General features: G+C 51.1%; 1 protein-coding gene and 1 long non-coding RNA gene across 7 annotated transcripts; one reads left to right on the top strand and one right to left on the bottom strand.

Moving 5' to 3' along the window:
• Positions 1-1,437: 1,437 nt before the first annotated feature.
• wnk4b (WNK lysine deficient protein kinase 4b) lies at positions 1,438-12,345 on the top strand. 6 transcript variants are annotated; one of them, XM_061750212.1, is made up of 23 exons: positions 1,438-1,526; positions 2,082-2,484; positions 4,901-5,073; positions 5,150-5,370; positions 5,444-5,601; positions 5,946-6,034; positions 6,120-6,339; positions 6,415-6,612; positions 6,755-6,863; positions 6,945-7,087; positions 7,162-7,226; positions 7,314-7,449; positions 7,521-7,637; positions 7,915-8,016; positions 8,092-8,146; positions 8,215-8,310; positions 8,399-8,757; positions 9,180-9,210; positions 9,298-9,347; positions 9,431-9,479; positions 9,578-9,902; positions 9,963-10,120; positions 11,536-12,345. In XM_061750212.1, the coding sequence occupies exons 2-23, from the start codon at positions 2,191-2,193 to the stop codon at positions 11,682-11,684; spliced, it is 3,297 nt and encodes a 1,098-aa protein (XP_061606196.1). In that variant the 5' UTR covers positions 1,438-1,526; positions 2,082-2,190; the 3' UTR covers positions 11,685-12,345. The 6 variants fall into 6 exon arrangements, with proteins under 6 accessions (XP_061606196.1, XP_061606201.1, XP_061606202.1 ...); XM_061750213.1 differs by lacking the exon at positions 1,438-1,526 and adding an exon at positions 1,679-2,081 and having other exon boundaries at positions 2,161-2,484; XM_061750215.1 differs by lacking the exon at positions 1,438-1,526 and having other exon boundaries at positions 1,681-2,484; positions 11,536-11,603; positions 11,680-12,345.
• Positions 12,328-14,245, bottom strand: LOC133466479 (uncharacterized). The gene is made up of 4 exons (XR_009784945.1): positions 13,099-14,245; positions 12,911-12,962; positions 12,743-12,807; positions 12,328-12,632 (listed from the first exon to the last, which is right to left on the bottom strand). It is a non-coding gene; the product is annotated as an uncharacterized LOC133466479 (long non-coding RNA).
• Between the last annotated feature and the right edge of the window lies 1 nt (position 14,246).

Genomic DNA, 14,246 nt, shown 5'->3' with positions numbered 1-14,246 from the left:
ACATCGATGAGGGGGAGGGGGAAAAAAAATAAGAATAATAAAAAATATATATATAAAATATATATATATAGACTTCCTAGAGCCGAACAATGCGAACAGTGGTGCCTTACGAGCCGACATATGAGTTTTCGACATGTGAGCTGTTGTTTCGTGCTTTGACTTGTGAGCAAAGATTTGAGATACGAGCGCCTCGAGGCGGCAGTGAGCTCAACTCGATTCGAGTCACAACTTTAGTAAAGAGTCAACAATTGTTCCAAGAAAAAAGTTCCAAGCTCTTTCTTGAAGCTCCCAGATAAAATTGACCCTAAAACAAAAAAAAAGACGAGAGTTGCAAGTTGTGTCTTTTCATTAGCATTAAGCTAGCGGACTTAAATGAGGCGAATAAATAGACGGGTTACTGTACGACTACTACTACTACTACTACTACCATAAATAGGTTGGTCTTTTGGTTTTCTCGCTGACGACTTTGACCTCCTAGCTTAGCGTTGACGTAGGCAGAGGTGAGTAGTAGCGCGCTACATTTCCTCTGTTACATTGACTCAAGTAACATTTTCCATAAACTGTACTTGTCACAGTACTTGAAATGCACCGTACTTTTTACTTTTACTTGAGTATTTCTGTGAAGAAGGATCGATGCTTTTACTCTGTTACAACGATCGACAAGCCGTTCGCTACTTTTATTTATTCATTCTTGCGTGTGCGCGTCTATTATTCGACTCCGTCTTCCACTTCCGCATAGGGCGGCCGCCGCCCCAATCAAACGTGAACACTAATGTGATTTGACTCCAATTCACCAATCAGACGACACAAGGCAGTCACATGACCGCGCACATAGCCCTGCGACTGTGTTTATTTGACAGACTCCAAAAAACAACAGCTTTATCATGCAGCTCTTAAATTGTGACTGCCCAAACTTGGATATATTTCAGCCCGCTTCTAACTTGAGAACGCATCTTGCGGTCATTTGCAGCTGTTTCTGTTGTTGTTTTGGCAGTGGATATGGCCAAATTAGCACTATCCCTATGGTGTCGCATATGCACACACAGTCAGTAAGTCTGTTCAGCCAACAGCTTCTTCATGAAGTCATTTAAGCGAATGAAGCATGTTTCATGTTTCATCATGTAGGGCCCAATGGATGCGTTGTTGGTTTTTGGGCAGTGACAAATTGAAATGGTGGCAGGTGTGTGTCCACTCCCGTATCTTATTATTTGTTTATTTGATTTGCTGTTCATGCTCTGATTTAGAAAAATACAAATACAATCAGAAGTTAGTCACAAATTACTCTTGACTTGAGTAGTTTTTTCAATGAGTACTTTCTTACTCTTACGCAAGTAAACACTTGGATGACTACTTTTTACTTTTACTTGAGTCACATTATTCTAAAGTACTTGAGTCGAATATTTGTCTCCTCTCCCCACCTGTGGCCGTAGGCACGCAGCTCAAATCCGGCCTCACCTGCGCCAACCTCGCATGTTCTCCGTGTGCCTGCGTGGGTTTTCTCCTCCCATATTCCAAAAACATGCTTGGTAGGTTGATCAAAGAGTCGATTGCCCGTAGGTGTGAATGTGAGTGCGAATGGTTGTTTGTTTGTATGTGCCCTGCGATTGGCTGGCAACCGGTTCAGGGTGTACCCCGCCTCTCGCCCAGAGTGGCACGGAAAGTTGATGGATGGATTCTGGAGGTGATGGGGTGGCAGTGGAGTTTTTGGAGTATTGCTGTATTCAATACAATTTAAGAAATGAGAACTTTTAAAACGTTTTCAATTATTATTGAAAAGCCTTATGTTGCTTTGTATTGGTTTTATTTATTTTTGTTTCACATTCTGGACATAAAAATGTTCTTTTAAAGACAAAAATAATTGAATGTAAACAAAATTAGAAACTGTTGTAAAACTAAAAGTTCTCTTACAATAAAAGGACTAAACATTAGCATTCCAGGTATCAGCTGGGAGGAGCTTGTGTCATCTGTTCGCAGCTGATAGAGAGGATTTCACGCTCTGGGCCTCACGGCTTCTACTTCTTCTTCTTCTGGTTACTTCCTGCATCCGCTCTTCTTCATTTGCTTCTTCTTGTTCTTGACAGGTTGACTGCTCCTCATTTCTTCTTCTTCTTCTTCTTCTTCTTGATGTTCATTTTCTCACGAAAGCGGCGATGGCTGCAGTGAAATCTTGAAAGCAGACGCCAGGACGTCATGGAGGTCGACGGCAAAACGACCGAGGACCGAGCGGCGCAGTCGGCCGTTCGCGGGAGCCCCCCGGAGGACCGTTCCAATGGAGAGACGGGCTCGGACTCGAGCGAGGAGATGGCGGCGCCGGCGGCGTTGTTGACGTCGGACGCGGACGAGGTGGCCACCAAGGCCGTGGCGTCCTCGCCCGACGGCCGATTCCTCAAGTTCGACATCGAGATCGGACGAGGATCCTTCAAGAACGTCTACAAGGGCCTTGACACCGAGACCACCGTCGAGGTGGCCTGGTGCGAGCTGCAGGTAGCGCGCACACACACACGCACGTGCGCATACACACGTACATGGGTGGATCCACACACACATATACCTGCACACACATTCACACAGGTACACACACGAGGGGTGGTGTGCAAAGGTCACATGTGTGCGCATGTGTGTGTGTGTGCACGTGTGTGTCTACACATGCACACATGAATGACCACACAAATCAGCAGTCATGATGGAGTCAAGGTCACGACCTTTACCTCCTGTGCTTCTCTTGGCCGATGCTACTGATGCCTACGCGCACCTCATCAAGCCGGCTTTGATGTGTGTGTGTGTGGGCGGGGGGATGTGAGTGTGTGCGTAAGATAAAGCGCTTGGTGATGACTCAGTAATTTATGCATCATCTGATTGGACATGACAGCTGGCTGATGTTGATAACAGCACACACGTAAACATGTACAGCGGGTGGAAAAATTCTTCCATTTCTGCACAAATTGGTCATCAAATGTCGTCTGATCTTTGTACAAATCACAAGAATAAACAAACACTAATAACACACAAACAATTAAATGTTTACAGTACAACATGTAAACATTCATAGGACAGGGAGGAAAAATTAAGTGAACCCTTGGAGTTAAGAAGTGGTTGACCTTTGACCCTTTGGCAGCAATAACCTCATGCAAACGTTTCCTGTAGTTACAGATCAGACGTGCACAACAATCAGGAGGAATTTTGGACCCTTCCTCTGAACAAAACAAAACAGTTCAGTAAGATTCCTGGGATGACTGCTGTGAATAACTCTCTTGAGGTCATGGCACAGCATCTCAACGGGGTTGAGGTCAGGACTTTATATATAAACTTGTATAAAGCTGGAAAAGTTCACAAAAGTATCTCTAAACGTCTAGATTTGTATCAGTCCACGGTTAGACAAACTGTCCCTAAATGGAAAAAGCTCAGCACTGTCGCTTTTCTTCCAAGGAGTGGCCGTCCCGTAAAGATGACTGCAAGAGCACAACACGGAACGCTCAATAAGGTCAAGAAGAACGCTAAAGACTTCCAGAAATCACTGGCACATGCCAACATCTTTGATGACAAATCTACTGGACGTTAAACATGAAACAAGAATGGGATTCTCAGGAGAACACCAAGGAGAAAATAAACATTGCTGCACATTTGACGTTTGCTAAAGAGCACTTTGATGTTCCACAGCACTGCTGTCAAAATAATCTGTGGACAGGTGAAACCAACGTTGAATCGTTTTGGAGGAACACACGACACCATTTGTGCAGACAAAATGGCCCCGCACACCAGCATCAAAACCTTATCCCAACTGTGAAGCATGGTGGAGGGCGTGCTTAGCCTGGAGAGCTTGCTATCATCAATGAAGTAAAAAAAAAATCTCCAATTTATCAAGATATTTTGCAGAAGAACTTGAGGCCATCTGTCCAACTCCCGTAGCTCAAAAGAGGAGAACCATCCAAAACACAGAGGCAAATCAACAACAGAATGGCTTCAGAAGCCGAAAATACGTGTTCTGGAGCGGCCCGGTCAAAGTCCTGACCTCAACCCCGTTGAGATGCTGTGGCGTGACCTCAAGAGAGTTATTCACAGCAATCATCCCAGGAATCTTGCTGAACTGCCACAGTTTGGTGCAGAGTAACGGTCCTAAATCATCCTGCCGGTTGTGCAACGGGGAGCGTTTGCTTAAGTGGATTGCTGACGACTGGGGTCAAGGGTCAACCACTTACGAAATCTAAGGCTTCACCTTTTCCTACCTGTCCTGTGATGGTTTACAAGTTATCCATCCATCCATTTTCTTCTGCTTATCAGCAACCGGATGTTTACATGTTATTTTCAATTAACAATAATATGAAAACATAATTGTTTGTGCGGCACATACGTGTGAATGTGAGTGCGAATGCTTGTTTGTTTGCATGTGTCCTGCGACTGGCTGGCGACCAGTTCAGGGTGTACTCCGCCTCTCGCCCGGAGTTAGCCGGAAGAGGCTCCGGCACGCCCGCGACCCGCGTGAGGAGAAGCGCGACAGAAAATGGATGGATGGATGGATGGATCATTGTTTGCGTGGTGTTAGTTGAAGCAGACAAAACATTGAATGACCAACTCATGGAGAAATGAAAGAAATAGATTCCGATATTTGTCCTCCCACTGTATAAACACACACACACACACACACTGAAGGAGTACCTTAATGTTTTCCAAATTGTTTGCGCTGTTTGGTTTTTTTCGTCAGTGTTGTTTGTCCCGGCAGCGCATTGACCGAGTGGTTTGCGCAATCACCAAGTTCAAACCTTCCTGTGTGTTCCAAAAACCCGTTAGCGTGTTAGAGTCGCTAAATATGAAGAAACCGTTCAAAAGTGTGAATGTGCGTTTGCCTGTCCCGGCGTCGGGCGAGCCAGCGGTCCGCGGTTTGGTGACGGTTTTGCCCCATCAGACCCAGCGGCTGACCCGTGCCCAGCGTCAGCGCTTCGGAGAGGAGGCGGAGATGCTGAAGGCGCTCCAGCACCCGAACATCGTCCGTTTCTTCGACTCGTGGAAGTCGGCGCCGAACGGTCGCAAGTGCACCGTCCTGGTGACGGAGCTCATGACGTCGGGGACCCTCAAGACGTTAGTCCGGCGCCCCCGCCGCCCGTCGCCCGGCTTCCCGTCCCGCTGACCCTGCCCCCCTCCTCCCGCCCCTCAGTTACCTTCGCAGATTCCGTCCAATGAAGCTGAAACTGCTTCGGTGTTGGAGCTTCCAGATCCTCAAAGGTCTTCACTTCCTGCACTCGCGCAGCCCTCCTATCCTGCACCGGGACCTCAAGTGTGACAACGTCTTCATCACGGGACCCTCGGCCTCCGTCAAGATCGGAGACCTAGGCCTGGCCACCCTCAAGAAGGCCTCCTTCGCCAAGAGCGTCATCGGTAAGACGAACGCAGCTGTGACATCGCAGTGCCACCACAACGTCATCCCGCTCGTGTCCGGCGGTGCGTTCAGGAACCCCGGAGTTCATGGCTCCCGAGATGTACGAGGAGAAGTACGACGAGGCGGTGGACGTGTACGCCTTCGGGATGTGCATCCTGGAAATGGCCACGTCCGAGTACCCGTACTCAGAGTGCGAAAACGCCGCTCAGATTTACCGCAAGGTCACCAACGTAAGTGACGCCTGGACAAGCTTCTCTCACGGGTCTCGCGCTCGTCTCGCGCCGTCTCACGCCCGTCTCACTTGTGTCTCACGCTTGTCTGGCTCTCATCTCACTTTCGTCCTATGCTGGTCTCACTCCCATTTCACTCTCGCCTCACGCCCGTCTCATGCTCGTCTGGCGTTTGTCTCACTCGTGTCTCACGCTCGTCCCCGCCCGTTTCCCACCTGTGTCACTCCTGTCTCACTCTCGTCCCACGTCTTGCCTTGCCCTTGTGCCACTCATGTCTCACTTGCACCTCAAGTGCATCTCACGCCAGTCTCACTGGCGTCTCACTCGCTCTATCGCCGTTACAGGGAATCAAGCCGGACAGTTTGTCCAAGGTCACAGTTCCCGAGCTGAAGGACATCATCGAGGGATGCATCCACACCAACAGCAGCGAGAGGTACCGCCCGCTTAGGGCCAGTGTAGTCGCAGCAGCGCTGGCGTCTTGGCCTCGCCCCCTGTAACGCAACCGGACCCTCGCGCAGGTTCACAGTTCAGGACCTTCTGGAACAGCGCTTCTTCCAGGGTCAGCTGGGCGTTCACGTGGAGCCGGCCGAGGACGACGACGGCAGCAAGTCGGCGCTCGTGCTGTGGCTGAGGATGGACGGCCCCAAGAGGCTTCACGGGAAATACAAAGACAACAACGCCATCGAGTTCCTCTACGAGCTCCACAACGACGTCCCCGAGGTGGTCGCCCAGGAGATGGTAGGCCACGTCATATCATCATGACAACACGCACGCACACAAACTCGCTCACTCACGAAGCCCACCTTCTGGAAGGTGGTGCTGGGCTTTGTGTCGGAGGGCGACTACAAGCTGGTGGCGATGGCCATCCGAGACGGCGTCACCGCGATCAAGCGGCAGCGGGTCAAACGGCGCCGATTGGCCGAAGAGGCCGCCCGCCAACAGGAGAACGCCGCCCAGGAGAGCGAACGCCGCCCGCCCCCGCCTCTCAAGTCAGCCGATCAGCAACGAGAGGTGCGTTCAGGCTCTGTTGGCAATGTGGGAAATGTCATCAGCGGGTTTGTGTGTGTATGTGTGTAGTTGAGTGTGTGTGAGAATGTCCGGGTGAGTGTGTGAGTCTGTGTATTTTTAATATGAATGCTAATGCCTCCATCAGAACTCCGAAGCTACCGCCGCTTCCTGGCTGCAAGCCCCGCCCCCTGCCACAGTGACATCCTCCAGTGGAGGCCAGGTGCATGACGGAAGCCAAACGATGGCCACTGCAGGTTAGATTTGACTTCCTGATTGGACATTGACATGATTGACAGTTGGCGGACGTTGATGCGTTCTCGTGGTCGTCACGGCAGCGAAACGCCTGTCGGAAGCCGCTCCGGAAGCTGCTCCGGAAGCCCCGCCCCCTCCTGTCACTTCTCAGCTAAGCGCTTACGCCTCGCCCCTCCGGGCCCGTCTGTCAAAGTCTCCGCCCTTTCCTGTGCTGCGCTACCCCAGGGTGAGTAGGGGGCGGGGCTGCGGAGGGGGCGGGGCTACAGTAGGTGCAACGTCAGTCCAATTTTTTGCTGTCAGAGCCTCGCGGTGTCGCAACATGAGCCTACGCAAGCGGTACACGGGGTCTCCTCACCTGCCGACAGGTAACACGCACGTACACACACCTACGCACACGCCCATTCACTAACACGCACACACACACAAGGATCACAAGTGGTTGACCGTTGTAGCTGCGCATCGGACGTGACGTCGGGTTTGAGCGACGGCAACGACGGCCAATCAGACAAGAGCTACCAGGAAGTGACCGAGCGGCATCCTGACAGGAAGTTGAGGAGGAAAATGAGGGCACAGCTGAGGCTCACAGGGGTGAGCGAGAACCCCAACGGCACCCCGTTGCATGTTTGCGTGTTTGCGTGTTTGTCTTGACATGCGTCCAGGTGTCCAACATGGCCGACCGCGTGGTGGAATGTCAGCTGAGCACTCATGACAGCAAGATGGTGACCTTCAAGTTTGACCTAGACGGTGACAACCCCGAAGACATCGCCTCCGTGATGGTGAGCGGCAGCGGCCAATCACCACGCACTGCAGGTGGCAAACGTCCCCCCCCTCCAGATTTAAGGAGGGGGTGTCCAAAAAAAGTAGCTTTCGTCGGTTGGTGTCATCACCTGTGACGTTTGAAAGTATGGATGAGAATGTATCCATATCTGTTAAAAAAAAGTAATGCTCATGTAATGTACAGAAAGACGGTGTACCTGAAAAGTATTTGTACTTGGCCGCTCGCCACAACATGTACCTCGCATGCGTGTGTGTGCGCGTGCGTCTGTGAGACAGTTGCACAGAGACTTCATCCTGGCGAGCGAGCGAACAGCATTCGTCCTGCGCATGTATGACATCATCGGCAGGGCGGAGTCTATGATGATGCAACAGAAGCAGGTGCGCTTCAACACGTACACACACACACACACAACAGGAAGTCCCACCCGATGACATCACTGCGTCACACGATAGACCGAGACGGCGGCCGAGCGCTCGTCCAGTACGCCGTCCGGCCCCCCGTTCGATGGTAAGACTTTGATTGACAGCTCACACTCGATCGAGACGTCGGCCTTGATCGACAAGCCTTGCTGGCAGATTTGGCGGAGGCTGAGCAGTCCCCCTCCAAGGATGTCAAGGCTGAGGCCACGCCCCTCGCCGCACCGCCGCTGTCGCAGTCTTCCTACAATTCAGGTAATCAGGGGTCCAGGGGTCATGAGAGTCCACCCAGGCCTGCTCTGGAACGATCTAAACGTCTGTCTGTCTGTCTGTCTCTCCTCAGCCCCCCCGGCCCCCCACACAGGGGCCCCACCATCTGCCCGGTATCCCTCTCAGCCTCTGGCGTACGCTCCCTACACCTCGGCCACCGCCCCCCCTCCTCAGTGGCCGCCCCCCAGCGCCCCTCCGCTCTCCTCCCCCGTGGGCGGGGCTCCTCAGTGGCCACCCCCCGACCAACCTCTCTTCTCTCTGGCCAACATGATGTCGCTAGCCATGAGCATGGCCAGCTCCTTGCTCCCCGCCCACACCTACCACCCCCCTGGCCCTCCGCCCTTCACGCCGCCCATCCGGCGTCCATCCACTGGGACAGGCGCCGCCCATCGGGAGCAACAGGGGGCGTCGGTCAGCTTCAGCCCCACAGAGGTGAGTCGCTGATTCATGCATCCAGCCGTTCTCAATACCGCTCATCCTATTCAGGGTCGCGGGGGGGCCGCGGGGGGCCGGATCCTATCCCGGCTGACTTTGGGCGAAAGGCGGACTACGCCCTGAACTGGTCGCGAGTCAATCGCAGGGCACATACAAACAAACAACCATTCGCGCTCACATTCACACCTACGGGCAATTTAGAGTCTCCAATTCATGCATGTCTTTGGGATGTGGGAGGAAAGCGGAGTACCCGGAGAAAAGCCAAGCAGGCACGGGGACAACATGCAAACTCCACACAGGCCAGGCCGGATTTGAACCCGGGTCCTCAGAACTGTGAGGCGGATGTGCTAACCAGTCGTCCGCCGTGCCGCCTCCCTGGTGAATTGATTATTCTTCCTGCTTATGTCCTTCTTTTTCAGCTAAGTTACCCCTCAACCCTGCCCCCTCATGGTGAGTGTGACCTCACATCTGGTGACATCACATCCTGTTACATCTCATTCTGGTCAAAAAGTCTGGTTGCTTTTGTCACATGCACAGGTTCTGCCCCACCCCCGATCCTGCTAGCCCCTCCTCTTCAACACACGCAAGTAATGTGCTCACTCTGATGCTAATGCTAATGCTAATGCTGACATGGCGCCTGTGAGTCACGCGTGATCAATTTCTGACGCAGGCGCAGTCCGCCGTCACACCTTCAACCGGACCGGCGGCCAAATGTGACGGTAACAACACGCACACGCTGACTTTTAACACTTTGTGATGCGCTCATTCATGTTAAAGAGCTCATGAGTTTATTGGCTAGTCATCTACGATGTTTCAGCAATGACTCCGCCCACCCGAAGCGTGGGTCGTTTCCAAGTGACAAACTCTGAACCCCAGACGGCGCGCTCCCCGCCCCCGTCTCAGATGAGCCAATCGGAGAGCTCCGAGAGCGTCTCAGAGGAAGAGAGCCAATCAGAGAGCAGTTGCTCTGGCGACGCGGGTGGACGGCCGGATGAGCGGAGGAGGAGGGGCGGGCGCAAGGTGACCACCGGCGCGTGGGAGGGGACGTCCGGCGGCCAGTCGCGGAGCCGCTCTTACGTCACGTCCGACGAATCGGACGACGACGACGACACGTGGGACGAGCTGAAGGAGATTCGGGAAAGGTGAGACGGACGTAAGGTTGCCGTGGAAACGGTGCTCTTTTAACCCCCGCCCCGTCCCAGACACCTGCTGGAGGTGCGCCGCCTGCAGGCCAATCAGAAGCGAGAGATGGACGAGCTGTGCCAAAGGATGGGTAAAGGCCCGCCCCTCGGCGCTGTCGCCCCCGCCGCCATGTTGAACCAACGTCGCCTCCATAGGCCTGATGTGCTGCCCCCCACAGGTCAGAATGAAAACTGCACCACAATGCACACACAAGTCACATGACAACACGGCGAGTCATATTTTTCTTTTTTGGAAAATTAAACATCATTCAAAAAATTCATTCATTCAAAAGTCATACATCAAACTTTGGCAGGTAAGTAGGGGGCAGGGATTATCGACCGAAGGTCACGTGATGACTGTCGAGAGCAGTGACGTGCAGGGGGCGGGGGGCAATGGGTGCTCTGGCACGCTTGATGCCCAAAGTGTCCTTTTGTAAGTAAATAGATCATTCATTCATTCATTCATTCATTCATCTCCTGTACCGTTTATCCTCACCAGGGTTGTGGTTGATAATAATAATAATAATAATAATAATTTAGATTTTGTGTGAAAGCTGTATGTGGCCTTTCAACACTAAAATGTTATTTAACTCTGCCCCAAAAAAGCGGTTAAATCCCTGGATTGTGGAGTGAGTCGGTCGGTTATGTGGGTGAAAGCCCACCGACTGGGAGGCGTCGGGCGACGTGCTCCAGCCCTTTCCGATAAACAATTACGGGTCATCAAGACCAAAACGTGGTTGCTATAGCGACTGTATTTTAATGAATAAAACAAACAAACAAAAAAATCCTTAATTTGTGCTTTGAATTTCTGATCACTGCTTTGCACATAAATAGAAAAAATATAGACCACAATTTCTTTTAGTTTCTTGTTCATTTTTAATTTCAGATATATTTCTTTGGGCAAATATAATGAGGGAAAGAGCTAAAAAGAGTTTATAGCCATGCCCCATGGTTTCCTTGATGATCAATTAAAATCATACACACAATATACAATAATTCAGATGAAGTAATATGGAATCAGCTATATTTTGTCATGTTCGTTGTATTCCTCAGGTAATGTAGCTTGAGTGGTACCAGGCATGAAAATGAACAACAAGGGTTTGTTTTTTTATTTTACAGTTTTTTTTATGGCCAAAATAGGTGTAATGTGTGCACAAAATCCACATTTTTTGTCAGAATGTCTTTGTAGTCTATTCCCGGCCTAAAAGAAAATGTAATCTTCCGACCGTCGCCCTTTCCGTCGTCTCGAGCCGCCCTCGCCCTCGACCTCGACCTCGACCTCAGCGCTTCCAAAGAAGGATCTCTCGATTTGTCCACTCGGGAGCCACAAATGTGTTTTCCGTGGCCACAAATGAGCATTTTGTTTCCACGATGTTTTCCATGTGCCCCCTTTTTACTTTGAGCACCTGACCCTCCCACACTCTCTGCATGCCCCTGGTCTAGAGGTCAAAAGGTCATTGCACACTGTCTCGAGGTAAAGGGAAAAGTGGTACCATCTCTCTGTTTCATGTCAAATGACAACATGACGAGTCATGTGACGGGTCCAATGTCAATGTGAGCAGTCACATGACAAGTGCGCGTGTGTGCGTGCCAGGTATCATGAGAAAGCGTTCCCTGGAGAGGCCGAGCAGAGTGTCGTTTGTCCCGGGACACACGTATGTGGTGAGCCATCGGCAGCGTTCTTCTTCCTCTTCTTCGTCTGTGGTTTGCTTTGTTGACGTGACCTTTGACCTAACAGCCTGACACCAACCTGAGTGTTGAAGATGAAGATACATGACGATGATCCTCACTGCTTTGATTCTGGAAGATTCGCCTTCTGTGAGCGCTCGCGGCTGATCAAAACATAGCTAGCTAGTTAGTTAGCCACACGGTCGATGCTAACCCGCTAATGTAGCTAGCCCCGCTAACAACGCTAGCAGCTTCCAGCTGACAACGCTGTGTGTCGTTTAAAGGCTCGGGCCTTTTAACAAAAAACCACAGGAACCGAGAGGGGACGCCACGACCCTTCGGAACGTCTCGGCAGCCTTTCGGATCGCGGAATTTCGGCTTAAGCTCGTAAAGTAGATTCAGCTCCGTTAAAGACAGCTGTTAGCTCCCTCGCCAAGATGACCGACGAAGAGAGCGCGCGACTTTCCCAGATCGCCGTTGCCATGACAACTCAAAGAAGGTGCCGTATCTACTCGATGTGAGGCTTGTTGGCAAAAGTGATATTGCTGACAAAGGGGAGGTCAACAAAAGACTTCCAAGGACAAAGAACCTCCTTTCAGTTTTTGGAGGAGGAAGTCGGCCTCATCGTAGGCTTGCAGAGCAGACGTCTGGCCGCGGCGAAAACACGCTTAGCACGTGAGCGCAACCCTCTGATCTGAGACTTGCTGGCTGTTAATAAAGTTTTCTTTGTACAATCGCCTGTATGGGCCGACTCTTCCTTCGTCATCGTCATCTTGTACCCCGCGAATGAGAAGAGCCCGATAAACTCCGAAGCGACCTCGCCGGCCTCACGCGCGCATCTCGTCATCACGTGACCTCGAAGCTGAGACGCGTTACCGTCACCGTGCGGCCGAACAAAGTCAACCACAACACAAAGGAGATGAACTACAAGTTTCTTCTTCTTCTCCTTGTCTGGTACTGCCCCAGAATCTCCTGGATCACCTCAGAAACCAGTCTCAGGTTTCCTCCGACCACCAGGTTGCCCTGCACACACACACACACACACACACACACAAGCGCGTGCACGCACAAACACACACTGACCTCACTAGTCCTGAATTGTGCATGCGTGTGTAGGTGTGTGTGTTACTCACCTCATGATAGACGATGGTGGCTTCAACGGTGACGACTCCAGGAATCACCATTTTGTCCACCCATCCTACACACACACACACACACACACACACAGGATTTTGATTGTGTCCCAATGTAATTGGGACTGACTGACTGACTGACTGAATGAATGAATGAATGTTTCTCACGTTTTAGTTTGGATTCAATGAGTTCTTCCAACAACTTGCTGGCAAGGTTCTTCTGCAAACACACGCATGCACGCACACACATAAACACACACGTGCACACACAAACACAGACTAATGAGGTTGTTGAAGTCATATTTGTGTATATGTGCTATTTATGAGATAATCGTTCTCAGTAACTTTGAACTTACAAAAAGTCGTCCCAAGAATGTCGAAGGTCTGATTTTACATCTGAGGAAGAAAGATGAGCTTTTTAGGAGACGCGTGTGTGCACGTGTGTGTGTGTTCTAACTTGGCACGCCCATGTAGAAGAACCACACGGTTTCCTTTGATGTCCACCTTCATGAACACCTCACACATCGGCAGGAAAAACACAACAACAAGATTTATAAGCATCCAAATAAAAAGCCAAAGTACCAGAAGAACCACAACCCAATTCCAATGAAGTTGGGACGTTGTGTTAAACAGAAATAAAAACAGGATACAAAAAAAACACTCTGGATGGTTCTTTTCCTGTTAGGCCCGGAGGACACGGCGTCCACAATTTCCCAAAACAATTTGAAATGCGGACTCGTCGGACCACAGAACACTTTTCCACTTTGCGTCGGTCCGTGGAATTAGCCCCCTCCCTCGTTGCATCCGGAAGGATGCTGCTCCTCATGACCATATTTGGAATCGTAGCTGCCCGCTGCTGTCTCTTTGGGTGTGTGAAATACCGCTACTCGTCTGCCGTCGTCTCTCAGTCTGGTCGATCTTTCCCCCGGGGGTCCTTTGTTACGATAATGCCAAACAGTCCTCTTTGAAGACCAGGACCGGTTGTAAACCCCCGACAGGTTTCTGTCAGGGGGATGCAAGACCCCCCGATCAACATATAACTGGTTAAAGGATGTTCTTTGATGGAGAAGTACAAAGAAAAGACAGTTGGTGGGAACACAGCTCTCCAAACATTTGTCCTTCCCAAAGGAACTCTGATTGTGTTACTATGAAAATATACTACAGTGGGTTAATTGACAACTCTAAATTGCCCGTAGGTGTGAATGTGAGTGCGAATGGTTGTTGGTTTGTATGTGCCCTGCGATTGGCCGGCGACCGGTTCAGGGTGGACCCCGCCTCCTGCCCGATGACGGCTGGGACGGGCTCCCGAGTGGGGAGAAGCGGCTCCGAAAATGGATGGATGGATGGATGGATGGATGGATGCATGTTTGGGATGGTCATGTCGTCCCATTTGCGTAGCCTGCCCTCCCCTCGACGCAGGAGCCAATCATGTTGCAGTTGCCGAGAAACTGCGTGGGAATCCTGATAACGGGATGCCGCGTGGTGGCGCGGTGCATGCCGGGAA

The sequence above is a fragment of the Phyllopteryx taeniolatus genome, chromosome 16, assembly GCF_024500385.1.
Source record: "Phyllopteryx taeniolatus isolate TA_2022b chromosome 16, UOR_Ptae_1.2, whole genome shotgun sequence".
In the NCBI taxonomy this organism is placed as follows: domain Eukaryota; kingdom Metazoa; phylum Chordata; class Actinopteri; order Syngnathiformes; family Syngnathidae; genus Phyllopteryx; species Phyllopteryx taeniolatus.
This window is presented reverse-complemented; position numbering and strand designations above follow the sequence as displayed.

Excerpts from the sequence above, each read along its gene's own strand:
- wnk4b (XM_061750212.1), top strand. The coding sequence starts at position 2,191 with ATGGAGGTCGACGGCAAAACGACCGAGGACCGAGCGGCGCAGTCGGCC. Across the intron at positions 8,758-9,179 it reads TCAGCTTCAGCCCCACAGAG|CTAAGTTACCCCTCAACCCT; the intron begins GTGAGTCGCTGA and ends CTTCTTTTTCAG. Across the intron at positions 9,211-9,297 it reads CTCAACCCTGCCCCCTCATG|GTTCTGCCCCACCCCCGATC; the intron begins GTGAGTGTGACC and ends TCACATGCACAG.